Here is a 26230-nt window from a genome sequence, read left to right on the forward strand (position 1 = left end):
GCTTCCTCTTCTCCTTCCTTTCCCTTTCCAGGCACAGGGCTATGGGTGGACAGGGGAAAGGATAATTTTGAAATTCCATTTTCCACAGTAACTGTCCATCATCTTCCCACCTCTTCCTTTTTTTGTGTTGTTTTGGATTTTCCTTTTGGGTCCTTAGTCATCATATTTATTTTTTTTTCTCCCCCTCTTCAACGCTTGCTGCACACTTGAAATGAACCAAAAAAAACCCCGACAAATTGGGATTGCAGCCTTGGGAATTCACCCCTGGGGTTTGGAATTCTGCTTTTCCTCTTTGGAAAGACTCTTGAGGACTTTTTTTTTTTTTTTTCTTTTTTTTTTTTCTTTTTTTCTTTTTTTTTTTGGTGCATTTGAATGCAGGACACAAAGGTCCTGTCAGGAGCAGGTTAAACAGAGCCCTGCACACACAGATATTTAGATATCTGTAAAACAGCACCAAAATGCCTCTTGTTATCCATCAAATAAAAACACTGGTGGTTTCCTGACTGGATTTTTCCCACTGGTGCCTGCCTAATTATTCCTGCCCTTACCCCTGGACCAGCACAAATCCAACTTGGATTTTGCAGCTCTCTGTTCCATTCAGTCGAGCTGAGTTTTTGCTCAGTAGGAAAGACAGCCACAGACTAATATTAATTGGCTCCCAACCCACATGATCCAAAATAATGATTCCTTTCTTAATCCCGGGGAGTTGAGCCATTTGTCTCAGTCCTGGGCTTTCCACATCTGCCCAAGGCCAGAAATATTCCTGAGAAGTAGCCCAGAGAGAGAGTTAAATCAGTGTATTTCCCTGTCTTATGAACCTGGCTCCTGCAGATCTACCTGAGGCCCATTAAAATGCCCATCAAGGTGGGCCATAAATCCATGGGAATTATCCAGCCCTGCTGCTTTATGTCCAGGCTGGCTGCTGCACTCGGTCAGTTGAAGGTTTGGATCATTTTTTAGGCTGCGCTGGAATGTTGCTGTTGTGACAGCACGAGGAGGGGCTGGCACAGCAGAGCCATTGGGAAGGGGGAATTTGGGAAGATTTGGATCCCACTTAGTGTGAGAGGGGCTGGTCCAGCACTGCATCCTCGGGAAAAGAGAGAAGGGAGGAAGACAAAGTCCCTGTGGCACGTCAGCTGCTCCCCAGCCCATCTGGTGTCTGGGCTGTTGGACCCAAGACCCAGATTCCAGCACTCTCCAGAGCCGCAGCTCGCAGAGATCCCGAGCTGTGGCAGCATCCCTGCCAGGAAAACATCCAGACTGCATCGCAAGGGGAGGAGCCACGGGAGAAACAGGGTGGGGATCCACGGTGAAGGGCTTAATTGAGACTTAAGGACTAATTACACACGGCAGCTTTGGCGAGTGGAGGGAGGATGGAAAGCAGGGATTTTTGGAAGCTGTCACGCACAGAGGGTGGCTCCAGAGGGCTGTGTTAAGGCAGGAAGGGGCAGGGATGGGATGGGATGGGATCTCCTGAGCTGGGGGTGAGGGTGGAACAGAATCCTGACAGTGGCAGCTTTTCCTGGTTTAGGGAACAGCTCAGCTCCTTGCACAGCTCCTCAAGGACTGTAGCAATGGTGGGATCATGGAATGGCTTGGGTTGGAAGGGATCTTCAAGCTCATCCCATCCCACCCCTGCCATGGACACCTTCCACTGTCCTACGCTGCTCCAAGCCCTGTCCAGCCTGGCCTTGGACACTTCCAGGGATCCAGGGGCAGCTGCTCTGGGCACCTGTGCCAGGGCCTGCCCACCCTCCCAGGGAGTGGCAAGTCCCCTAAAACTTTGCACGGGAAGATGTGAACTTACCCAAGTGAGAGGACAACAGAGTGAGTGACTGAGCAAGCACGAGGGATTCCTTCCTGGATTAACAAGGAATGCTTTGTTTTCGAGGGATTCCTTCCTGGATTAACAAGGAATGCTTTGTTTTTGATGGATTCCTTCCTGGATCAACATGAAATGCTTTGTTTTCACCTCTCCCAGATCATCAATAAATGCTTCCTTTTCTCCTCTCCCAGGTTATCAATAAATGTTTTCACCTCTCACCTGTTATTTCCTGGGGAAGGATCCTCCCTGTCAGACACGTTTTCATCTCACCAATTCAAGCTCCCCTGTCAACTCTATTTAATCTCCCTTCTGTCCTAATTAGCCCAGCAGATCCCAGGCCTGCTCTGGGGAGAGCTGCATCCCCGGGGATGGCCCTGCCACAGCAATACCCAGGGCACCTGGAATTCCCTGCACAAGGACAGCCAGCCCTGCTGGCACCTCCAGGCATCACTTGGTTGCTGCAGCTCACACTTGGATCCCCATCTGTTGTCCCCAAGGACACAGCGCTGCTCTGCTGGGAAGGAGAGGGGCTGAAACCCAAACCCTTGGATCAGCTCACTCCTTCCTGGCCTGCAGGTGGACATTGCACTGCTCATGAAGAGGTCACCTGCAGGACAACTGGGCCAACAAGGGGAAAAAACTGAACTGGGAGATTCCACATAGAAAAGGACAAGGTTTCTGTGAGTGCCATCTCACAGGTAAGGCAGGAAAGGAGCCCCGGGTTTTTCCAGGCGCCTCAGAGCTGCTGGTGCACTTTACGCTGCCTGCAGGTCCCACAGCAGGAACTGCAATCCCTCTTCCACACCAGGAGGAAAACCAGAACAAAAGCTGGGACGGGATTTACTGAGCAAAACAAGATGATGTAACCAAGTCAGTTTATTGTAGGAACCCCTGGAGACATGTCCTGGCCCAGTCAGGAATTTGGGACCAGTGAACCATTGTCACGTGCACAGTTTGTCTGGACAGAGCCCAAACAACTCAGGAAGAACAAAGTCAGTGTTGTACAGCCCAAGCTCAGCAGAACAAGGGCTTGGACAGCAATCCTGTTCCTCAGGACCCTCCCACAGCATTCCCAGGAGTACCAGCACATCCAGAGCATCCATCCAGGATGGGAGAGGTCAGGACGGACACTGGGCTGAGCTCAGCAGGGCTGACCACTGCTCCCAGCACGTTCCTCCACTCCTGCAGCAGCCTCAGGACACGTGGGTGGGATCTTCATGGAAAGTCTTGGCCATGGCATGAGCCACCTTGAGCACCTTCTTGTCCTTGGCCTCGGGGCCCATGTGGCTGCGGGCCAGCCCGAGCCAGTACCGCTCTGTCCTGGCCAGGTACTGGGCCTGGGCCTCCCCAGGCTGCACTGCTGGGTGCTGCTGCTCCCCTGGGCGGAGAGAGGGACACACACAGGTCACACACAGCTCACCAGGGCCACCAGGGGCAGGAACAGCCTGAAAATCTACCAGCAACCAGGAAAGTTTCCCTTTTATCCCAAGAGCAATGTGTTAGGAAAGCTGCTTCTGCTGGAAAACTCTCCTGGGTGCCAGGGAGAGAACCAGGCACTGCACTGAGCCCAGCTTTAGATTAATATGGAGACAGCAGTGACTAAGAGTTACCTTCCTCATCTTCACTCTCCTCTTCAGAGCTCTCCTCTTCTTCCTCCCCTCCCTCTGCACCTTCCACATCATCCTCCTCCTCCTCTTCATCTGACTCTGACTCCTCCAGCCATTCCTGGGTTTCTTGGATGAGGAAGGGAAGAGGAGAGAGGCACAAAGAGAGAATTAAGGTACAAAGAGATAACCTCAGGTATCGCCCACGTGCTCTGCAGGACCCAGGCCCTCCACTGCCCTGGGACAGTGGGGACAGGCAGGAACATCCCTGTCCCTTGGAGGAGGGGACAAGCCTGGCACAGCAGGATTCCCAGCACGGCTCACGCCACAACTCTGTTTACAGCTCTCAGATTTCCAAGTCACAGGGCAGAGCTGACCCTACAGTGACCCCCAAGCTCTAGGCCACACAGGTAAGACACTGCATCATCACACACCCCCAAGCTTTCTCCCATCCAGGGAAATCAGTTGTTTTTCCCCCCAGAGCTGCTCCCCTGAGAGCTCCCGGCAGCAGAGCTTACTTGGATCATTCTCCTGCAGCACCTTCCACTGGTCCATCCTGTGCAGGTCGATGCTGTGCAGGTCACTGAGGGTCACCTGGCGGTCGCCCACCTCAAACATGCCCCCGTACATGTAGAGGACCCCGTGCTTCACTGCCACCATGGCACTGGAGCGTGGGCAGGGCTCCACAGCCTGGCCCAGGGTTCCACCTTCCTCCTCATCCTCATCCTCCTCCTCTGAGCCAGAGCTGTCCTTGCCTTCTGCAGCTCCAGGGATCACCTGCTTGATGGTCATGACGGTGCCGTCCTCTGCCACCACCTCCTTGACCATCTCCAGGGGGCCCTGGGGAGGTGGTGGCAGCAGCTGCTCCTCTCCTGCAGCCTCTGCCTCAGCCTGTCTGCCACGTCTGCGCTTCCTCCTCTCTGATTTTGGGCCCTGAGAAGAGCAATTGAAGGAGCTTTTGGTGGCAATTGCCTGCTGTTGAGTACAGCCGTCCATACAAACAGCACGGACGCCGCTGGTGGGAAGGAACAATTCTTATTCTTCAGCACAATTTAAAGTCTCAAGTGATCAGTGCAATTCCTCCTACAGCAATTTTCCCCAACCTAAAACAAGGAACAGTGAAGATCCTGGAGAATCCAGGCTGTGGGATTGCTTTATCTGTTAAGAGAGGAGCAGCTCTCCTGCTCCCAGGTGCCACCAACACAGAGAGGCCACTGTTCTGTGACAAGGGAAAAGTAACCCACCATTTCCTGAAATCACAATTGCTGGGTGCTAAATTACAGCCCATTTCCAGGCAGCACTCCAGGTCTTGGAAGAACTCTATGAAAGGGCTGCAAAACAATCACTTTGGGAAGGCTGAAGCAACCAGCTGAGTGGCTGTTTGCCTGTTATTATGGGATTGACTTCTCCATTTGGAGAACAAAGCCAGGAAGGGGCAGGGGGAAGGAGAAGCTGAACCAGGTTTGCACCTCCCTTGGCCTGTGAGAGTGGTTCAAATGCAATCAAAGAGCTGAGCTGAGCTCTGAAGCTCTTGGAGCCAAGGTCAGTATTTCATCTCTTCTGGTAGCTCATCAGCACTGGGGGAAAGAGGGAGGGTTTTGACCCCAAAATCTTTTCACAGCAGCTCTGAGTGAACTCCCCTCATGTCAGACTTATCTGGCCTGGAGATGGCCTTCAGCAAAACACCAGAAATAAGTTTTCAAGCTGCTTTGCTTCACTTTGCATTCCACAACAAAGGGGCAGCCCGATTCCTGGAGGAGAGGGACTGCTCAGGGTGCACCCTGAGCTACCAGATTACTTCAAAAAGAGAGACAAATCCTTGCTCCATCCCTGGAAGTGTCCAAGGCCAGCGTGGAGCAAACTGGGCTCATGGAAGGTGTCCCTGCCCATGGCAGGGGTGGAATCAGAGAAATTTAGGGTCTCTCCCCACCCAAACAACCTGTGAAAAACTCCAAGGGGCCAAACCAGGCCCGAAGGCAGTGCCCGACATTGAAACGATCGTGTTTAACTCCAGACCTTGAGCTGTGCAGGGAACCAGCGGTTCTTGGCCACATCATAGAAATAAATGTCATTGAAGAAGTCCCCTTCGAGGCTTTCCTCCTCCTCCTCATCGTGCACCCCCCCAAACAGGAGGCAGCGGTTGTTGGGAGCGGCGGCCACGGAGAAGCCGGACCTGGGAGGGGGTTTCACTCCAGAGGGGCTGAGCCGACTCCAGCTCCATCTGTCTGCAAGGGAGAGAACAAACGTGAGCTCAGCACAGGACAATCCTGCTTGCTTTGTGCGTGCCAATGCCTCCCGAGAATTCCAGCAGGGAATTCCAGCCCTGTTTTGGATGTTCTCGTGGTTATCTTCAGGGTATTGTCAGAGCGGTACGGAGTAAGGAGGTTCTTGGAAGTGTCTGCGCCTTTAGTGGAGGGTGGAGTTCAGACAAGGCCTGATCAGAATCAGATGCAGCCTTCAAGCACCAAAAAATGTCCCTCATGGAGCCCTCCTACATTCCATCAGCTCCCTCCACCTCTCCTGCCACCCTGCACCGCTGCCTCACCCCCCAAAATAAACACGGATCATCCCCAAAAAGACCCAAGCAGGCTTTAACAGAGGGCTCAGCAGCAGGACAAGACTGGGGCTCTATCCCTCTGCTTTTCTCCAATCCCTCCTACTCTGACTTCAGAGCAAATCCCTGAAATGCAGGCTGGGAGAAGCAGCCTGTGCTTCTGAAGGAACTGCAATTCCAACCAGATAAAACTGTAAATAGGAAAAATGCAAACAGGACCTGGAATCCAGACAGTGCTGGGGACCAACCCTCATCCCCAAATCCCATCCCAGACAGTCAGCTTCGGAGAAATCAATCACAATTTTAACATTCTCCAAGTTCAGCTATGAGAAAATTGTCCCGTTGCCTGAGTGAAGGAGAACATCTCCTCAGGAAAGTGATGGAATTCCTATTCCAACCCAAGATAACTAATGACCCACAATGGATCAATCTGTTCCAGAGGAATTGTACCCCATGGAGTGGGCCCAGCCTGGAGCAGGGAAGGAGCTGAGGGATCTCTCCCTGTCCTTATCTCAATCCAGGAGTCTCCCATTGGATTTTCTCTCCCTTCTCCAGCTGAGGAGGGAGGGTGGAGCAGCTTTAGCAGGTACCAAGAATAACCCACTACAGGAGAACTCTGCAGTCCCAAAGCTTTTCTGTTGTGGAACAGGAAAGCACTGATCAAAATGTCCCAGAAACAGGAATTTGGAAATGTTGTTTTAATTCCCTCCCACGTAGAAACTGAAAAAAAAAAAAAAAAAATCACTAAAATCTTCTTTCCTGGATTTCTTCCTGAGCCAACACTGGGGCACAGAGGTTATCACTGAGAGGGGAAATTGATTCCAGGTTCTTTGGTGTGCTGTTCCAAGGAATTGCAAGGAAGGGAGAGGATTTGCATTCCCAGGCCTGCAGTGCTCACCTTCCTCCTTGCCTGCCCCTTCAGCCTTCAGCAGGAACATATCTGTGTGCAGGGTGCCTTTGTCCACATCTTTCTTGATCCTCTGCAGGGAAAGGAAACACAGGGACGCTCAGGGAAACCGCTTCAGTGGCCAAATCACAACTGAAAATGCAAACACTGGGATGGGCAAGAAGAGGAGCATCAGGCAGCTCCAAACCACGGGATTCAAAGCGGGGATAGTCCCTGGGATGCGCCAGAATTCCTGCCTGTGGCAGCAGGAAGGGCTCTCCAGGCTGCAGCACGGATTTCTGGCCATTTGTGGCTGTATGGAGACTAGGGGATGCAGGAATTTCAGTACCCACAGCAAAATAAATTGTCACAGGGGATTAAAGCCAACTGGTTTGCAGAGGAAGGAAGGGTGGGCAGCACTGAGGAAATGGAGGAGCCAAGTTCCTGCCTTCCACTCTGCCCCAGACAGAACCAGGTGTAGTCAAGGGGCTGATTTAAGTCCTATAAAAGGAGCAGATTCCCGCTCCCCTAAGTGGGACATGACAACTTCCCAGGGCTTGCAATCCTCTGGGATTCTGCTCTGGATGTTGAGCAGAAGCTCTGATGTGCCATGAGCAAAGGCCCACCCCAGTGACCAGCCCAGCCTGTCACCCACCTGAGCCAGCACAGGACAAGCAGAGGTGACAGCTCTGTCCCCCTGCAGCTGGCAGCTTTGCCATTTGGGCTCCCACACAGCCCTGAGCAGAAGTTCATCCTCCCAAACACCAGCAGAAACCCCACTCCCGTCCCTACAAAAGGCAACAGCAAGACAGCAGCCAAGGACAAGGTGAAAGCTCAGCAGAAGCAATTAAAGCTCAGCAGAAGCAATTAAACGCCTGACTTTGAGTGTGATTTCCCGGCTCCTCTCCCTGGAAGGCCTGGATTCCAGCGCTCATGGCAACAGCAGCGTTCCAAGGCAGCTCTGTGCCACACCAGTGTAGGAGGTGTGTTAATAATGTCATTATCCACCCAGCCTTCACGCACAGCTTGTCATTCCCTTCCTCCTGGGGCCACGGCGCTGCTGGAGGAGGAACTCTGCTCCCAGGATGTCACAGTGGATCCCAGGGTGCAGCCCTCAGGAAGAGCAGCTGGATGGAGACTACAGGATGCAGGAATTTTGGTACCCAGAGAAGAGAAATAAATTGTCACAAGGGATTAAAACCAACTGGGTCTCTCAGGGTGAGAGTCCTGCTGCACACCTGTACCTGGCAGGTTTTGTTGTTGCTGCAGGGCCTGGTATCCAATTCCTGGGAATGGTGTGCAGTTCTTAGGGAGAAGAGAGGGAAGTGTGTTCCAGGCCCTGCACAACTGCCCCCAGGTGAAGTGTGAGGAGCTCAGCACTGTGTGAGAGGTAGAACAAACACAGGGAGCAGCTGGCTCCACAACCACCCAAGCTGTGTGGAAAAACCACATTTCTTTCTCCTGAAAAGCTCCCTGCAGTAAACACACATGACAAAGCTCCCCGGGCTCAGAAACCCCCGATGAGGTGGAGTGGGAGTCACTTTTTGTTGTCACAGACACTTCCAGCTGCTGGAGAGATCCATCCCCTCCCAGCCAGGACACGTCAGCCTTGAGCAAATCAATCCACCACTCACAAGAGGTTCCTGCTGCCCCCCTGTCCTTTGTGCTTTAAAGTTCCAGGTGTTTGTTTTCCAGCACAAACCTGGCTGGGATATCCCCTGTGGACAGCCTGCGGTTTGCACATGCAGGCACAGTGGGGAGTTCCAAGAGCTTCCCAGGTACCAGGTGAAAATCCCAACTCTGCTCACAGACTGCAGAGAAACTGAGGCACAGAGAGCTTGAGAATCGGGATTTGCCGTGTGCTAAAACTGTCTGACACGAGATGAACAGAGCAGAAGTGTTCAGCAGGCAGAGCTAAAGAGGGAACCAGTCCCAGCAGACCTTGCAACTCCGCATCTCCCAGCAGAACCCACTTCAGCTTTGTGACGACTGCCACTAAAAAAAAAAAACAAAAAAGCCCAAAACAACAACAAGCTCCCCACACCCTAGCAATCTCTGGCATCCCAAAGGCCTGCCCACGTGCAGCTCCAGCCCTCCCCTGGCCTGGAGGCTGCACCTGCAAGGTGGAGCAGCAGCAGCTCCAGCCCCTCTGTTGCCTAGCAATGGAGAGGCCTCGGTGCTTCACACAGCCCAAAATGCAGCTCGCTGCAGCAAGCCCCATCCCCAGCACAGGAGAGGGCTGAGGACATCTTTAGGATCAGCAGCAGAGCAGCTCTGAGCTCCTCTGGGCACTCTGAGGGCTGTTCTAGACCCACAACATCCCCTTCCACAGGAGATCACAGAAATTGTCTTTATCATCCCCAGGCTGCTGAGGAAACAGGAACAGAGACACCCTTGTGGCTGAGAATCCTGCTTGTTAAAATATCAGGCACCAGCATCTCCAGGCAGTCACACCCAGGGTTGGAAAGCTCCTTTTTCACCATTTGCTGCCTGGTTTGCTCAGGAAAATCCAGGGGCTGGCACAGCAAAGCCACATCTGGGGACCAAGGTTCTGCAGGCAAGTCCTGGAGCACCTCACACAAGACACTTCGTTTATTCTGCTTCTATTTCCCCAGTCAGGAAAGAGACTTTTTAATCCAGGCCCCATGAGGGGAATTCAGCCCAGGACTGATGCGTTATTGAGAAGAGACTCTCCACATCACTTCTGCAAGTTCAGGAACTCAAAGCAGGCACCAAAACTGTGTTTCTGCCTTCCCAGCTCCCTGCCCATCACAGGACAGCAGCCCTGCCATGCCACCACCCTCCTCCTGCAATGTGACAGCCAAATTATGTCCCTATTCCAAAAGAAGGGCTGTTATGATTTTTCTCCCCTCTTCCCTTCAAAATTTCCCATCACATGTGTGACTTAGCCCTGCCTCTCCTAAGAACACTCTGCATTTGATGAATGGTGCTTTGCTTGGAGAGTTGCCTGGTTTCAGATGTAAAAACGTCTTCAGATTCCCCAAAATGCCTTCACAGCACCCCTGACTGTAGAATGTGCCCCTGCAACTGGAGACAAGGAGTAAGTCCTCTCCTGTAGCTGCCCAACTCCAATTAAGTATTGTTTTCTCCATGTCTACCTTCTCCCAAGAGTATCCCAGGCAAACACATTCTCTACACTTCAAAGCAAACCCAGACACTCAGCTCCACAATCAGCTCTAAGTGAAGACACAATGAGAATTAAATAGCCACACATTAACAGAATTGGGTCTCTCCTAGAGGGGCCATATCCTGCTGAATTTAATTTTCAGGAGCACGCTGAAGGCTGCGGAGAAAAATTCTGCCCAGAGCTTTGGTCAGTTTGTGCTGCAAAAGCAGAGCCTGGCAGGAACGGCCCATCAGAGAGAAGCACACAGAGCTCTCCACATGAGGAAGGAGATTTTTAACATCTGTTAAAGATGTCTTGTTTTAATGGAATGCCTGCTTTGCTTTAATGGAGTGTCTGTTCTAATGGAAAAGCTGTTTTCCAAGCTGCAGAGAATTCCCCCCAGCTCTCACCCTTGCCCAAAGGCTGAGGGCAGCTCTGCATTCCCCCTATCCCTTCTCCTCCATTTCTATCAGCTCACACCAGCCCAGGGCAGCAGGGGAACAGAACCAACTGCAAACACGTGTGACTTTTCTATTTCCGTGGGGCACCTGGAGCCCGCTGCTTCCAGGAGAGCTCCACACCTCGCAGAGCATGCAGGCTGCTTCCTCCCCACCCTCAGGAGCGAGGACACAGGACAGAGAAGGGAACAAAGCCCTTTCAGGTGCAAAAGGCTCTGTGTCGTTGAATCCAAGGCACATCTGATGAGGCAGAGCCCGAAGCTCAGGCCCTGAGGAGGCACAAATGCTTCTAAATATACAGAGAGAGCAACTCCCTTCTCTCCCCTCTCCCTGCTTCCCTCCTTTGTTCATTTATTCCCCGCAGAAGAACAAGGCGTCCTCCTCCCCTGCTGCCTTTCCACGGGAGCAGCAGGAGCTGGGGCCTCTGCCTGCATTCCCAACATGAAAAGCTTTTGCAGGAGCCTTCTGCTCAATGAAACATTTCCTTCCTGTTGCCCAGCATGGCCACAGGGATACCTGCTCAATGAGGAATGTGCTCCCTGGTCTAAATTCCCAGGATTAACGGAGCAAGGAGCAGAGCTGGAGGAGCCTGGTTCTTGTCAAAAGTCTTTTTTGGCTTATTGAGTTTGCTCCCTCACCTCTGCCACGGATGGCACAAAATAAAAGTCTCCTGGCAACTGCTGCTTTTAACCTGCAAGTGCTGAAGCACAAAGGAATACCTGAGAATGCTTTGAGTTGCCAAAAAAATGTCATTTCTCCCAGCTGCTTATTCCTCCCTCAGTGATATCAATTCCTTCTGCTGGATTAGAATAGCAGGGAAAACAGAGAAATCATCTGAACCAAGATTAGCCCCTCAATCAGCAGAAGTGCATGAAAAAAAAAAATAAAAAAGGCAGAATTAGAAGATGCCTGTGCTGGTTCCCAGCCTGAAGACAACACCTGACTTAGCCCAAAGTGTCCCCTACCTGTTTGGAGTAGCCTCCATAGATGATGATGTTGCCCTCAGGGGTGGGAGTCATTTGACAGCCAGATCTTGGTGCAGGCCCCATCCCAGCAGGAGCCAGCTTGCTCCAGGTGAAGGAGTCCAGGTTGAAGGCATAGACATCGTTGTAGTAGATGAAATCTCTGCAGAGAGCACGTGGGCACAGCAGTTTGTGATGGGGACACCCAGGACGGGAGAAAACAGCACCTCAGAGCTCCACCCACAGCTCCCAGTGGAAAAGGTGATTCTACAAGACAAGGATCTGACAAGATCCAGAGGCCAAAAGCGCTGGACTGAGCTTTGGCTACAAGGATGGGCAGCTGCTTCAGCGCTGCAATGATTGCTCCCACACCTGAAATCAAGATCCCTTGTCTTTCTAACACAAAAATCCAGTTCAGTCCCAGTCCTGCTGTGGATAACCCTCCCATTAACACCCAGATTTCTGTTACTGGTGAAACTTTGTTGCCTTTTTTAAGGACTCAAACTCCCAGCCAGCCCAGCAACCCACCTCGCACTCTCATGGAAACCTCCAAAGATGATCAGCTGCCTTCTGCACGCGACCATCCGATGTCCACTTCGTCCTGAGGGCCCTCCTGGTGCCCTGAAACACCAAGAAATTCCGTTTATCAGCAAAATCCCCTGTCCTGGCAGTGCATCAGGCCATCTTTATTGAAGTCACAGGCAGCTGAGCTGGCCGAGCTCAGCCTCCCCTGGGAATGGGAACCATTGGGAACGTGGTTGCCTCAATCCCTGTCTGCTTTTCTCTCTTCCTGGAATTCTTGGGCAGTTTCATTCCTAGAGATAAACCACCCTAAGAGCACCCAAAGTCTTCTCAGTGATGACTCAGGAGCTGATTCTTCAGGAGGGTTTAATGAACAGCACTTGACAATTGCAGGGAAGTCACTCCAAACAGAGATGTTTTCTCCAAGCACCAAGAGACGAAGCCTGGCTCTGCCATCCCCGCTCCCTCAGCGTCTCAGGAAACCACAACACCTTCCCTCATCCACCTGCAGCTGGGCTGTGACACCAAACCAGTGAAAACATTTCACGGAACACCCAGATTTCCTCAAGAACAAAGGCACTGCATGCAGCAAAACAAGTCATCATTATCATCTTTATCCTACTGAAGGAGGGCAGGCATAGATGGGGTGTGGGGAAGGAATTCTTCCTGGCACAGAGCAGCTGTGGCTGCCCCTGGATCCCTGGAAGTGTCCAAGGCCAGGCTGGATGGGGCTTGGAGCACCCTGGGATGGTGGAAGGTGTCCCTGTCCATGGAGGGGGAGGAATGGGATGGCATTTAGGATCCCTTCCAACCCAAACCATTCCATGGCTCTGTGACTCACTCCACGATCCTACACACTCAAAAGCGGCCTCACATTCCTGTTCTGCTCTTCCAAGCTCTCCTGACCTTTCAGCTAAATGTGCTGCTTCCATTTCCAGGAACAAACAACACGCCCTCCATCTGTCCCATCCAAGAGACTCCTGAGGAGCTGGGCAGCTGGACACCACTCCACCATGGATTCACCTTCCTTCTTCATGTTCATCCACAGCACCACAAAACCAACTCCAACGACTTCCAACAAAGCCAAAGAGGGTTTGCTGTGTGTGCTCTCTGCCCCCATGGATGAATCTATCCCATTTTCCATCACCGAGGAGTCTCCCAAAGCTCCCAGCTGAGCCCAGCAAGACTCCTCCAACAGGCAGCCTTGAGGTGTGGAAGTGACTGCACAATCAGGGCCTAAATGAATAAAGTTGAAACCAGCAGCAAAACCTGAAGCCACGCTCAAGAGTGGCAGCAGGGAGCTGGGAGTGTGGTGATGGATTTCTGTGGAGAAGGAAAACGAGGCCCCTTATTCACCATGGAAAATGACAGCCTCACCCCGGTGATAATGAGAAACTCCACCAGAACAGCAGCGTTGGGGGAAGACTGAATTAATATTGATTGCTTGGACTCTTTATTCTAGCAGAGAGGAGGCTTTTCCAAGCATTTACTGGATCTTTAAGTATCACCCTGCCGAACAGCACCTCTGGTATTAATTTCATCAAGACCTGAAATCAGTATTTTCTCTTGCTGTAATAAAGCTCTGGTGTCATTACTCCGAAAGATGGCACTTTTTAAATCATCTTTTTATTTATTTTTTTTAAGGAGAGGATGAATTAAAACCCAACATGAGCACTAAAATCCTGTTCTCAGAGAGTATCTCGTGCCTCGTTCCTCAAACAGGTTTCCTCTGAGTTCAAAATCAATAAAAGTTTATTCATTGATGTGTTTTAATCAAGCTCCCACCGATGAAGATTAAACTCCAAGGCACAAATGGCACAGTCAGTGATGCAGAACCTCATTCCCACTCCAGGAGAACCTTCCTGCTACTTGTTTCCCAAATGCAAACTCTTCCCTTTCACCTGTTTCAGTGCCCCTGGTCCCAAAGGAACATTTTGGAAATGGCTGCCCAGACTTTGTGATTAATGCTCTCTTTCATGGGGTTGACACCAGAAAGCAGACATGTGGGAGGGAGCTGTAAATTCTCCAGACTTTTTTTTTTTTAAAAATAGATGAAAAAGTCTGGCTAAGGACTGGCTCTACACATGTACAGCACGAGGCTGATCTGAGCTGCTCCATAAAGAATTTTCTTTTGCCTGTGGAGTTACTCGGGGACTTGTAGTAACAAACCAGAGCTGAGTTCAGCCCCCAGAATCATGAATTACTTGTCCCAGTGGCTGCAGGAATTGCCTCTTCATCCAGAGGATGCTCAGGTGAAGCTTGGGAATGTTCAGTAATAATAAAAGTGGGGATATGAAGAGAACATCCCATCACAAGGGCACGTGAGGACAGAGTGTTTTTATCCTGCAGAGGAAGCTGAACTCAGGATTTGTGCTGTTTTCCACCTTTCCCTGGGAATGTCCGAGTGCTAGGGTCAGTGGCACACACAGATCCCATCCCCTCGTGTCTGGACACTCAGGTGGAAGCAGAGAAGGGAAAACACAACAGGCACAGGGCCCCAAATCCTCAATTCCAGCCCTCTGCAAAGTCAATCCGCAGCTGTACACCTGGATCCTGAGCTACCAAAGAACAAACTCATTTCTGGGCTGACAATCTACCTGATTTCCACCAAAACACCCTTTTCTTTAAGCACCTTCTACCTGGTGTGGCAGGACCTGATTTTTCCGGTGAGCAAGGAGAGGCATCCATCAGACCCAACCCTGTGCTGGGCCACCCTCCACTGCAGGGACTGCTCCTTTTAAACAGACACTGGTCAAACTGGGAAATCTATAGCACCAGGTAGATACAGGGAGTCACCAGCATCCCAGAATTTCAGTGCAGGAAGTTCCAAAGAAGGGATGTGGCAATTCCCAAGCACGAGCCCCGAGGATGCTCCCTGTCTTTCCCCAAGGGAGTGCATTGGGCCACAGAGAGCTGAGTTGGGAATGTTCTCTCTAGGAAGGAATGAGGCAATTAGGTTAAAATATTGCTGCTCCAAGGCAGGGTAACAAACAGTTCATGGACTGAGGAAACCTCGCGCATCACACACGAGATAAGGTGGCTGCACTAAGTCAAAGTCAGCTGCTGGCACGGCTTCTAACGGGGCTGGGATTTGCTGTGTTTGGATCATCTTTGTGCATGCAAAATGCAAGGAAACACAGCTAAATCTTGCTAAATTTAGCCACTTTTAACTCTGTCAGGCAGCCTGGCACCACTGTGCTCCGTGCTAGGAGAACATGGAGCTGCACTTCCCCAGCACAGGGAAGTTTTCACAGTTAGTCAAGGTTTTCTCTTCCCAAGTGTTTCAGAATCGAGCCCTCTCATGGCAGCAGGATGGTTTGGAGGGCAGGAAGGACATCTGAACTGTGGGGATGGAATAACCAGACTTCCTAGAACCTCATGTTTAGATCCCAGCATCAAACCCACCTGGAACGGGGCACTCGTGATCCTTCCCGTGGGAACAGAAACAGAAACTTTGCTTCCCTTGCCCAGACATTTCTTCATGAATAATTAATTTTATTGCTTTATTATTTGCACTGAAATGACGTTTTCTAAACCCCACAGCAGTCTGTACCCCATGCCTGTCACCTGGCATCTATTCAGGTGACACTGGCAGCACATTGGATACATGGAATTATTCCTTGGTCTGTGTGAAGGCTCTTGGTACCAGGGATGGCTCCCCACCACCACCCCAAAAAATGGGAAATGCTGAAGGAAGTGAAGTGCAGCAGGTGTCATGCTCAGAGCTTTAAAAGAAGCAGGAAAAAATCCCTTTTTTTTGTGTGTGTAGAACACAACAATCACCTCAGCCCTTTCCTCTCCCCCTTTCCAAGCAGCCTCCTGATCAAGATGCTGTATGGAAAACCAAAGAGGCAGCAGAACCAGGAATTTTGTGCTCACCCAGGTCAGCAATAAAATAAAAAAATAAAATAAAGCCATTCCCTCCCTTTGCCTCATTAATGCAGCTCCAGGAGCAGCCCAAGGATAGGAAGGGGATGTGCTTTGTCTGACTGCAACACTGGGACCAGGGCATGGATGTCCCCAAAATTCCAGCAAGGCTGAAGGACAGGGGGCCACCCAAATACGGCAGGAAGCTCAAATGGAGAAGACTCCAAATTCCCACTTGTCCCACCCAAAGCTGTGTCCTGAGTACAAGACAACCCCAAAGTCCAAGAGGAAGCCAATCCCAAACTCAAAGCCAATCTCTGGGTGTCACCAGAATTCTCCTCTTACACAAATGCAAACGTGAGCAGCCAAAAACAAGGAGCCAAAGGTTACAGAAACATCAACAGAGGACTTTGGGCCAGATCCACTGAAAATATTTCCACCTTCTCTCCTGTCAAAAACTTTTGGCACCCGTTTCCTTTGACAGGCCTGAATTATTGGCTTGTTTATCCCAAGGAACCTCAGGGCAGCAAATGTCAGTTACCAGGGGTGAAGTTGGGTAGATACAAAGCGGCTGCTCCAGTGGTGTTAAAACTGGGACATCCTGCCACTGGTCTTGTAGAGCCCCCACTGGAGGAGCCCAGGAAAACAGAGCACCATTTCTGGACATCTGGAAACAGAGAGCCGCTCATGATACCTTTTCCCTTCAGTTAAGCAACACCAAGACACACCTACACCCCAAAAATCAGCTAGGAAATAAACAGACCTGGAACACATCTCTCATTCCCACTTCTTCCTGGAGGTGCCTTCTCCACCCCTTTGAGCACCACTGCATTAAGGGAGAGCTGGGAAATCACAGCACAGGACCAGGAATCAAACTTGGACCACCCTGGCACAGCTCCTCATGAGGCCAACACCAAACTGAACACCAGGATCCCAGGGATCACTGAGATCCAAATTTCATGGCAAAAATGTGGTCCAAGACACGAGGGCCCAGCACTTACTTGATCTGCTCCCAGGTCTTGGTGGCCAAATGCAGGACCCACAGATCTCTGTAGTGGTAGAACTGCTCCCCGTTGGGAGAGGCAAACTCCCCCCCGAAGATCCAGAGCTGCCCCCCAGCCGTGGGCACCACGGCTGCCTGCAGGACAAGGAAGAGCTGGATCAGAGCAGGATTCCAAACCAGGCACACAACTCCCCTGCTCACGCACAAGGCTCCAAACCCCAGGGAACAGCAGCAGCCCTCTGGGGCTGAAGGAAGAAGGATTTGGATTAGAAGGTGCTCGTGGTTTAGCACACCTTCCCCAGAGCTGGGCCAAGGAGCTGGGCTCTTCCCACCTCCTGTGGGAAGTTCAGAGTGTCCTAGGAAACGTCTTGGGATAAATGTAACAAAAATTGTTCAACTCTCTCTGTTCAAAACCAAACAAATGAAAGAAAGAAAACAACAACAAAACCCACAAAAACAAACAAACAAAAAACCTCCAAAACCAAACAAACAACAAAATAAAGCTCAAATAGAGAAGGAAATGTGCAGCATTTGGATGAGAGGCTGTTACTGCTTTGATTGTGCCATAGAAAAGAGGAGTTTTATATTTTTTTTGCACAGAACAGCACCAAAACACCTCTGGCAGGCATGATGCCAATTAAAAGCAGGAAAAAGAGCAAGACTCCACTACCCTAAAATTATCTGTGTTAGGACCAAGGAAGAAGGAAGGAACCCCAAGAATCCCAAGAAATGCTGGGGCTGTGCAAATTTCAATTTGTGTCTTGTCCAGGGTACCCATCCCAGCTCAACACTGGGATAATGATCTCTCTCCTCACAAGATTTCACTCCCTGCCTGTCTCTCCCAGCAAAGAAAAAAAGATTTTTAGCCCCACACAGGACCATGCCCTGCCATAAACCAGCCCAAACATGAAATGATTCAATAAGAAAATCCAGGGTGTGTTTTCAGGCAGGATTTGTGGGAACATGAAGTCACCTAAACAAAGGGGATGTGTGCCTGAATTCCACGGGCATCCAGTGCTTAAAAGCTTCAAGGGAAGGTTCATGCAACTGCCTGCTCATACTTGTGGGTGACCCTTCCAAGAGCTGGCTTGAAATCCATGACAAAACCAAAGCTTTTCCTTGAACAAGGGCCAACACCTGCCCATGGCTCCTCTCACCTCAACTCCAACAGCGGACTGTGTGCCAGAGACAAGGCATGACAAACGAAACTGAAAACACGCAGCTGGCACCCACAGACACACTTGTGTTTAGCTCTGAGCTTTGCATTAAATATAAAGCCACAAGGTAAGACAAAGCAGTCAGCTCGTGAGGCTGAACTGCCTCCTGTGAAACCAGAATTAATTATCAGGCAGAAAACACTGCTGAAGCAGGACTGCTCAGTTGATTGTTGTTGTAATCCAGCTGCAGCCCCTGAGCTGCTCCCTTTGGATTGAGCTGCTCGACAGCCACCTGCTGGCTACTGGCATGTGGCCTCTGAAACCAAGTTCTACTTTAAACAACACGAAGTAGCCCAAAAATCAAGTCAGAACCTTTCAATTCAAGGATACACAGCTTGGAGCAAGCCTGGCACTTAGTAGCAAAGGGATAGGAACCTAATTTGGGATGTTGGATCTTACCAGGGAGCTTTGGGATGGGTAGGAAAAGGACATTCACATCCTGTAGGGCAGCTTGGGGAAGGCACCAGTCACCCACTGGCTGCCGCAGGGAAGAAAATCTATCAGCTGGTGAGGGCCAAAGACCTGCAAAAAATACAAGTCTTTGGTCCAGGTTCTGCTGTGCAGGTGTTCACATGAGGTAAACAAACCCAAATGCTTCCCCCTCACGAGCAGGCAGTGACCTGGATTTGCAGAGAGGGGGAGAAGAGCCCAAGTGCTCCCTGCTGGCAGCAGTGGCAGTGTCTGGGATGTTCATGGGTGTAGGGCTGTGGCCACGAAGGGAACAATTCTTTGAAATCCTAGTTTGGAAATTCAGGGGCCCCTGGGATAATGGATTTGAGCTGGTCCTTGCACAGTGCAGCAAAGAGAATCCATTTCTGAAGAAGAAATCTCCCCCCCGCCCCGGCTCTGCTTGAGTTCTGCCAAACCAACAGACACATTTTCATCCCCAAACCTTCATTCCACACTGAGCACTGCCAGAGAACACCAGAGCACCTTGGACAGGTCCAAGCAGAAAAAAACTGAAGTGACACCACTGGCAACCAGTCATGAGGAGAACAAAGAGAAGCAAGAAAACTCTCAGGAGGTGAAAAAAATTCAAACCCTCCTCCCAGATCATCTTTTAGAACAAACCCAGGTGCTGCTGTGGCAGCCAGAGCTTTACCTGGTGAGCACAACGCCTGGGGGGTGGGTTGGGGATGTCCAGTTTGGCCCAGCTGTTCTTCCTGATGTGGTAAATGTACAGCTCATTGTACAGGTAGGTCTGTGGGAGGGAAACAGCAGCTTTTGGGGTGAGGATTGCAAACACAACCTCCTCAGCAGGCAGGGAAGGAGGACAACGAGCTCCTGCACTGCACTGGGAAGGCAGCAACTCTTCCACTGGGCTGGAATGTTCTTTCCCAAACCCTTTGGTGGCAGCTTGAGATGTGGGGATTTAAAAAGAGGTTTTAAATCCTTTAACAGAGGTTCAGGTTAAAGCTGCTCAACTCCAGAGCAAAGAACAGCTCCAGGTGGCAAAAAAAAAAAAAAAAAAATGCAGAATTAGTTCAGTTCATCACACTGGGTAACTCTGAGGTGGCCAAACATCACTGCCAGGCTGGAGTTTTTGTCTCCAGGAGCACAACAACCACCTGCAACCTGCAGAAATCCAGGGAAGAAGAGTATTCCTGAGTGCAATAATTTGCTGCTGCTCCCATCTCCGAGGCAGCCAACAGCAAAGGTGCAGAAATATCTTGTTTTGAGGAGTGGAAGAGATTCTTCACTAGTTATCCCAAATGAGGGGCTACAATTAAGTCTGGAGAAATTATGAAGCCCTGAAATATTGATGCTGAGACAATCACTCTGACTCCTTAATGGGCTCCAGCGTGTCTCCTTCCTGCCAACTGCTCAGCCATGAGACAGAGCCAGGGCAGAATTAAAAGGCTATTTTGCTCCCATTCAGGGACAAATACATATTTTATGACTCTGCCTCGAATTTCCCTTCAAATGAGACCCTGTGCAAATTACAGGAAAAAGGAGGGAAGGCGGGGAGATAAAGAAGAAAATGAAGTATACATTACTTTTTGGCCATTGAAATATTCACCTCCAAAAAGGATCAGCTCGTCTCTCTCGGGGTGAGCACAGAGGGAGCAGTTTAGCCTGAAAGAGAAAAAAAAAGATGTGAAAACCCCTGAACCTTGGAGCCTTTAATTCAGGCACCAGCACCTCTGCCCTGCAGCCACGAAGGTCCCTCCATCATCTGTCAAATTACCCTGCTGTGATGTTCACCCCAGGGCTAAAAACTCCTCCAAAGATATTAATTTCTTCCAGAACTTCCAGCAAGATGAATTGGGCACTGTCTGAGAGCCTCTCCTATTTCAGGAGCACACGTTACCCTGTGATTTAACTCCCCCTTTTGACGTGAGCTCCTGAATTTTAATGCTGGGGTGGCAGGAACAAAAATGACTTTTATGAGGGCACAGAACTCTGGGCTGTCTCCTCTCCATTTATCTGTGTCATTACTCTGCACTTGCTGCTGGTCACTGCTCTCCTGAATAGCCCAAGTTTGTGAACCCCACTCAACAAAGTGGTTTTTACCTCATGACACATCCTTTTCCCTCTGAATTCCCTTCAGCCCTCTAGTCCAAATCCAAAACTTCCTTTTATTTTTCCCTCAAAGCCCTGAAATCTATCCCTGCTTTGCCTCCCTTGTGCTGATGGGGTGGTTAAAAAGTGGATTTTGATGCCCAAAAAAAAAGGCTTTTGGTCTCTTTTTAACCATGAATTCAGTATTCCAGGTGTTTCATAACTCCAGACATCAGCTATACCTTCCACTCCTGGGAAGTAACTTTACATAAATAAATGCCATTAAAAGCACCCCCCAAAGCCTCACACAAGCTCTCACCTGGGTGAGGGGGGTGGGCAGGATGACTCAATTACTTGGGTCTTTTTAGCATCCAGACTCTGGAATTCTGCTATCAGGGCTTCAAGATCCTCCTGCAAAAAAAAAAAACCAAAAAGAGTCAGACATGAACAGCTTGACGTGTACAGGAGCACACATGAAACCTGCACTCACTCCCACAATCTCCCTTCTTTTTTTGCTCAAATACAACTGCAAGCTCTTTTATATCCAGAGAAACCTCGTGCATCTTTATTCCCTTTCAACTTCACTCAGTTAAACCCAGAATGTGCTCCCCCCAAAACTGCCGACAGACCAAGGATGCTGCAGGATTGCAGCAAGAGGGAGGTTCTGAGTCTCTCCTACAACCCACTGCTCATCTCCTCCCTTCAGGCCGCTTTTCCCAAGGTGTGGTCCCAGCAGAAATTTCCAAACTCTGGGAATTTTGCCTCTGCAGCATGGAGAGCCTCAGCTCTCCCTGCAGCCAGGAGACATCCACAGGGGCACCTTCCACGCCTTGAAGCTTTGAATGAGGCCATGAACACCACGTTTTCATCAGGGAAAATTCAGTGTTTTGAGGTTTAAACACGAGCAGCCCCTCTAGGAGTGCAAGAAACAAAGACTCTCATTTGCTTTTAAGCCCAGAAGAAAAGGATGAAGGGGATGGAAAGCAAGAAGGAGCCTTCAACTGTGTTTTCCTGTCCTCCTTTTACACCTGTTGGCAGACACAAGGGATGGGAGGGGATTTAAGCAAGATTCTGCCTAGAATCAGAGAATGAGGGACTTTAAATCTCATCCAGTGTCACCCCTGCCATGGACAGGGACACCTTCCACTATCCCACCTTGCTCCAAGCCCCGTCCAACCTGGCCTGGAACACTCCCAGGGATCCAGGGGCATCCCTGAAGTCCAAGGAGGTTTGGACAAGGCCCTCAGGCACACGGTGGGATTGCTGTGGCATATTCTCAGGGAGCTGGACTGGATGATCCATGGGGGTCCCTTCCAACTCATTCTATCCTGCGGTTCCCTGATCCGCACTGATGCCAACCCTGCCCTCGACCTGCCCGCAGAGCTCCCTCACGGCCGTCACCTCCTCCTTCTTGGCCCTGCGGGACACCTTCTTCTCCATCTTCGCCAAGGTCTTCTCGGCGCCTTTCCCCTTCTTGTCGCGCTTCCCCTTCTTCCCCATGGCGGCGGGGACGGGACGGCCCGGGATTCCAGCGGGATCGCAGCGGGACGGGGCCGGGATACCCCGAGATCACAGAGGGATATCCCGGGATCACAGCGGGATTCCAGCGGGATAACACGGGGATCCCGGCGGGATAACACCGGGATCACAGCGGGACAACACGGGGATCACAGCGGGATAACACCGGGATCCCAGCGGGATAACACCGGGATCACGGCGGGACAACACCGGGATCGCGGCGGGACCACGCCGGGACCGGACACGCCGGAAGGCGCCGGGCCGGGGCCGCTCCCGTTGCCGGGCGGCCGCGCCCCCTGCCGGCCCGGAGGACCGAGGGCGGCCGCCCCCGCGGAGCGAGCGCTGCGGGAGCTGCGGGAGGCGCGGCCGCTCCCAGGCGGCGTCAGGAGCCCCGCGGGGCCGGGCCGGGGGGTTAATGCAGCCCCGCACTCCGGCCGGCGCCGCCCCGGCACGGCTCGGACACGTTGGGCTTGATGCCCGCCCCGAGGAGAACGGGGAGCCCACAAAATGGCCCCCTCCCCTCACACAAAATGGCCCCCCCTCGGGGGAGGGTCAGGCCCTGCTCAGCGGGGCCCGGCGGCGGGACAGACCGCAATGGCCGTGAAATAAACCACAAGTTTCACCTCAGCGTGAGGGTGGCAGAGCCCTGGCACAGCTGCCCGGGGAGGTTGTGGAGTCTCCCTCTCCAGAGCCATTCCCAACCCTCCTGGACGCGTTCCTGGGTCACCTGGTCCGGGTGGCCCTGCCTTGGGCTGGATGATTTCCAGAGGTCCCTTCCAACCCTAAATATTCCATGATTCTGTGATGAGGAGGAATCTCTTCACAGAAAGGGTGGTTAAGCAACGGAAGGAGCTGGCTCAGGGAAGTTTGGAGTCCCCATCCCTGGATGTGTCCAAGGAAGGCCTGGACATGGCACTCGGTGTTCTGGGCTGGTGTCAAAGTGGGGATCAGACACAAGTTGGATTCGATGATCCGGGAGCTCTTTTCCAGCCTCAGTGATCCTGGGATTCTATAATTGCGTCACCTGAGACATGAGCCAGGCCTGGGGGGAGGCCCTGTGAGGAAATAAAATAAAATTAAACCACGGGCAGAATTCCCCAGGGGTTGGGGCGCTGTGCAAGTGTTCTCATTTCCAGCTTCAGACCTTTGGGAATGGGGTTTATCCAGGCCGCTCTCCAAATCCTCAGTTGTTGGAGAGCCAAAAGAAGTACAGGCGCTGTCAGGCAATGCCAGGCAGCTGCTTTTTCCCTCAGTGGTGGAGAAGGAATAATGATGATTTACGTGGTATTTCACACAGACGCTGAGCCCAGGGAAAAATTCCTGGAAAACACCTGCTTTGAACACCTAAGGGTGTAAATAGGGGTTGAAATGCATCTTTCAGCTGCAAATTCATCCCAGTGCGCAACAAAATTGCCACTGTGATTATTTCTTGCGGAGCAGAAGGAATGAAATCGTGATATTTTTCACTGGGTTCCCACAAAACCCCTCATTTCCTGGAACCAGGGGGTTTTCACCACCCCAAACCCGCGAGGATCTCCACTAAGGTGCAGTTCAACGCCCACCGAGCTATCCCAAACATCCAGCACGTGCCATGGACTTGCAGGATGGATCCTTTGCTGTGAACATCCACCTACTCTTGAACCCGGGATCAGGGGAAAACACATCCCTGGAGCACGGAGGGAAGAGCTGGGAAAAGTTATTCTGAGGTTGCAGACAAAGCACACCACGAGCAGTACTTTGTTTTTCCGTTTGTTCTGAAAACATTGTGGTTCCAGCTCAAGCTGCAGCGTGTCCGTGTTTATGTGCAGGAAGGGGAACAGAGACTTTGGGGGCACTGGGAACGGGACAATTGCAATTCCCAGATGTGGGAGCTCTGCCGAGTTCCCTGGCGCTGCAAACGGGCTCGGAAGTTTCCCCGCTGCTCCTTGGGCTTCAACCTCAAAAAGACATCAGTGTGTGAAAACACATCCCCTCCTGGTGTCTACAGGTCAACAATTCCTCTGGGTCCACATCTTCCAGCACTTTTTAGGAAGGCTTTGAAATGAAAAAGCTGCCTTTTTAAGAAATTAACCCTCCAAGTCTTCACCTGCTGAGGGAGCGAGATGTTTTTCACCTCCTGCACACCCAGCTCCACTCATCCCTTTTGGATGCTTCATCATTTGTGGTTATTTCCATAAGTTCAGAGATTCTCCGAGCTCAGATTGCTTTCTCACCCCTTTATTTTCCATGTTTCTGGTGCAGTTTGGGATGTGTGGGGTTATTTGGAGCTGGCTCCCACGTGGGGCAGGACAGTGCTGGTGTGAGTTCTCTGATCTCTTGAACTCCCCAGTCTGGCTTCTCACGGGGGATGTGGGAAAGGAGGATGGGGGTGGGGTCAACCAAAGCTCTGAGCTGCACTTTGAAAATACAAAATACAACAGGAGTGTGAAACGGGGCAGGAATTCCTCAGGGAATTCAGCCCGGCTCATTATTGAGGAGTTGCTGTATCCACACTGGTGACTTTAGGGATGAGTCTTCCTCAGAAGGATGAGGCTAAAGATGACACTGAAGACCTGAGAGCACCAACATGCCCTAAAACATCAATGAAAATCTCCAACACTGACTTAGGTGAGCTCTTTTCCCATCACCCAGGATGGGAAGGGCCACTCCACGTTCCCACAGCCTCACCAACACCTGCACACAGCTGGCAGACAGCTGTGGCTCCGAGCTGGGGCACGCACACACACACACAGAGCTCCCACACCCAGCTGTCCCCCCTCATTTCTGTTGTGTCTCAGGTTTGGTCCCTGCTTTGTTTGGAGGAGCATGAGCTGCACTTTGGCTGTGTTTGCACATTTGGTGCTCTGAAGTCGTCCTGTGCTGTTGTCTCTGGCAGCCCCTCTCCAGCTCTGACCTATACAAAGCCCACGTGGTTCGACTTTGTTATTTTTTTTTTATAGTCTGGAATATGCTCGTTCAACAGGATGGTAAATCCAGCTGTATCAGCAAAGTAAAGAATAACAGGCATGAAAGCCTCAGAAAGGGCTCAAAAGCTTTTTCCCACAAGTCTTCTTTGTGCTCTAACACTTGATTTATTTTTCCCTTGTTAATGCTTTCTGAAGCCAGTAGCAAGGAAGGAATTAATGCCACAGATTAAGCGGGAGGACATGCTGACAGCACAGGAACTAAATCAACCAAAAAGGCATTGCAGTGGTTGGAATTGCTGGTGTTGGAGAGTTCTGCCTCTGTGTGGAAAGAGGAGGATAAAGATAAGCCCTGCGAACAGAGAGGGTTGCTGGTGGGGAGTGTTTTATAGGATCATGGGATGGTTTTGTTGGAAGAGATCTTAAAAGCCCTCCTATCCCACCCCCTGCCATGGCCAGCAACACCTTCCACAATCCCAGGTTTCTCCAAGCCCTGTCCAGCCTGGCTTTGGACACTTCCAGGGATGGGGAGTCAAATGATGCTGGTGGATGCACTACAGGAATTGGGAGCACTGCCAGGGAACACAAACTCCCAGCACTGACACCTGGGAATGCCCTGGGACATGCCAGGATGGCCAGGAAAAATGATTTTCTTTAACTGCTGTGTAGTGAAAAAGCCAGAAAATCATGGAATCGTTAAGGTTGGAGCAGGCCTTTAAGAGCATTAAAGCAGCACCACATTCACTACTGACCATGTCCCCAAGTGCCACATCTGCATGGTTTTTACACAATTCCAGGTGTAAGGACTCCACAATTGCCCGGGGCTTGACAACCTTTTCCATAAAAAAAGTCCCCAATACCAAATCTAAACCTCCCCTGACAAATCCTGAGGTCATTTCCTCTCCTCCTGTCGCTGGAAGCAGCTTCATGCAGGAAAACTTCACGAAATGAGTCGAAATATCCTTTGGTCTCTAGGCTCAGGCTGCAGTTGTCCTCCTCCAGACAGATAAAATGGAGAAATCCACCCAAAAAATGTGCCCTGCAGGCTCTGGTGACAGAGTCGGTCATCTCCAAAGGTAAATCTAGCTGAGGGACAAAGCTATGTCCATAACCAAGGCTCACTTTGAAAAAAAAAAAGTTGGGAATTGTTGTTTTTTCTCCTGGCTGTGCTGACAGTCCAGCAGAGGCCCCTCATTCCCCGCTTATGCCAGGAGAAGCCGGAGCTGGATCGGGAGCTGGCAGGTGGCTGCTGCTCCATTCAAGGCTCATTTATAATCGGGAG

General features: G+C 51.0%; 1 protein-coding gene across 2 annotated transcripts; it reads right to left on the reverse strand.

Moving 5' to 3' along the window:
- Nucleotides 1-2683: 2683 nt before the first annotated feature.
- Nucleotides 2684-22282, reverse strand: KLHDC4 (kelch domain containing 4). Of its 2 annotated transcripts, XM_066194741.1 has the most exons (12): nt 21929-22282; nt 20847-20938; nt 20023-20101; nt 19128-19226; nt 16807-16943; nt 11945-12037; nt 11420-11579; nt 6882-6963; nt 5446-5654; nt 3948-4362; nt 3436-3558; nt 2684-3203 (listed from the first exon to the last, which is right to left on the reverse strand). In XM_066194741.1, exons 1-12 carry the CDS (start codon nt 22025-22027, stop codon nt 3019-3021), a joined length of 1773 nt encoding a protein of 590 aa, XP_066050838.1. In that variant the 5' UTR covers nt 22028-22282; the 3' UTR covers nt 2684-3018. The 2 variants fall into 2 exon arrangements, with proteins under 2 accessions (XP_066050838.1, XP_066050839.1); XM_066194742.1 differs by lacking the exons at nt 19128-19226; nt 20023-20101; nt 20847-20938; nt 21929-22282 and adding an exon at nt 18425-18541.
- Nucleotides 22283-26230: the final 3948 nt, after the last annotated feature.

The sequence above is a fragment of the Chamaea fasciata genome, unplaced genomic scaffold (assembly GCF_029207755.1).
Source record: "Chamaea fasciata isolate MVZ Bird 193981 ecotype frontalis unplaced genomic scaffold, bChaFas1.0.hap1 SCAF_12, whole genome shotgun sequence".
NCBI classification, from domain to species: domain Eukaryota; kingdom Metazoa; phylum Chordata; class Aves; order Passeriformes; family Sylviidae; genus Chamaea; species Chamaea fasciata.

Bases quoted from the DNA above. Each gene is read 5' to 3' on its own strand.
- KLHDC4 (XM_066194741.1), bottom strand. From the start codon at position 22,027: ATGGGGAAGAAGGGGAAGCGCGACAAGAAGGGGAAAGGCGCCGAGAAG. The intron at 6,964-11,419 runs GTAGGGGACACT...CTTTCCCTGCAG, and splicing joins ATGGAGGCTACTCCAAACAG to AGGATCAAGAAAGATGTGGA. The intron at 3,204-3,435 runs GTAACTCTTAGT...CTCTCCGCCCAG, and splicing joins GGAGAGTGAAGATGAGGAAG to GGGAGCAGCAGCACCCAGCA.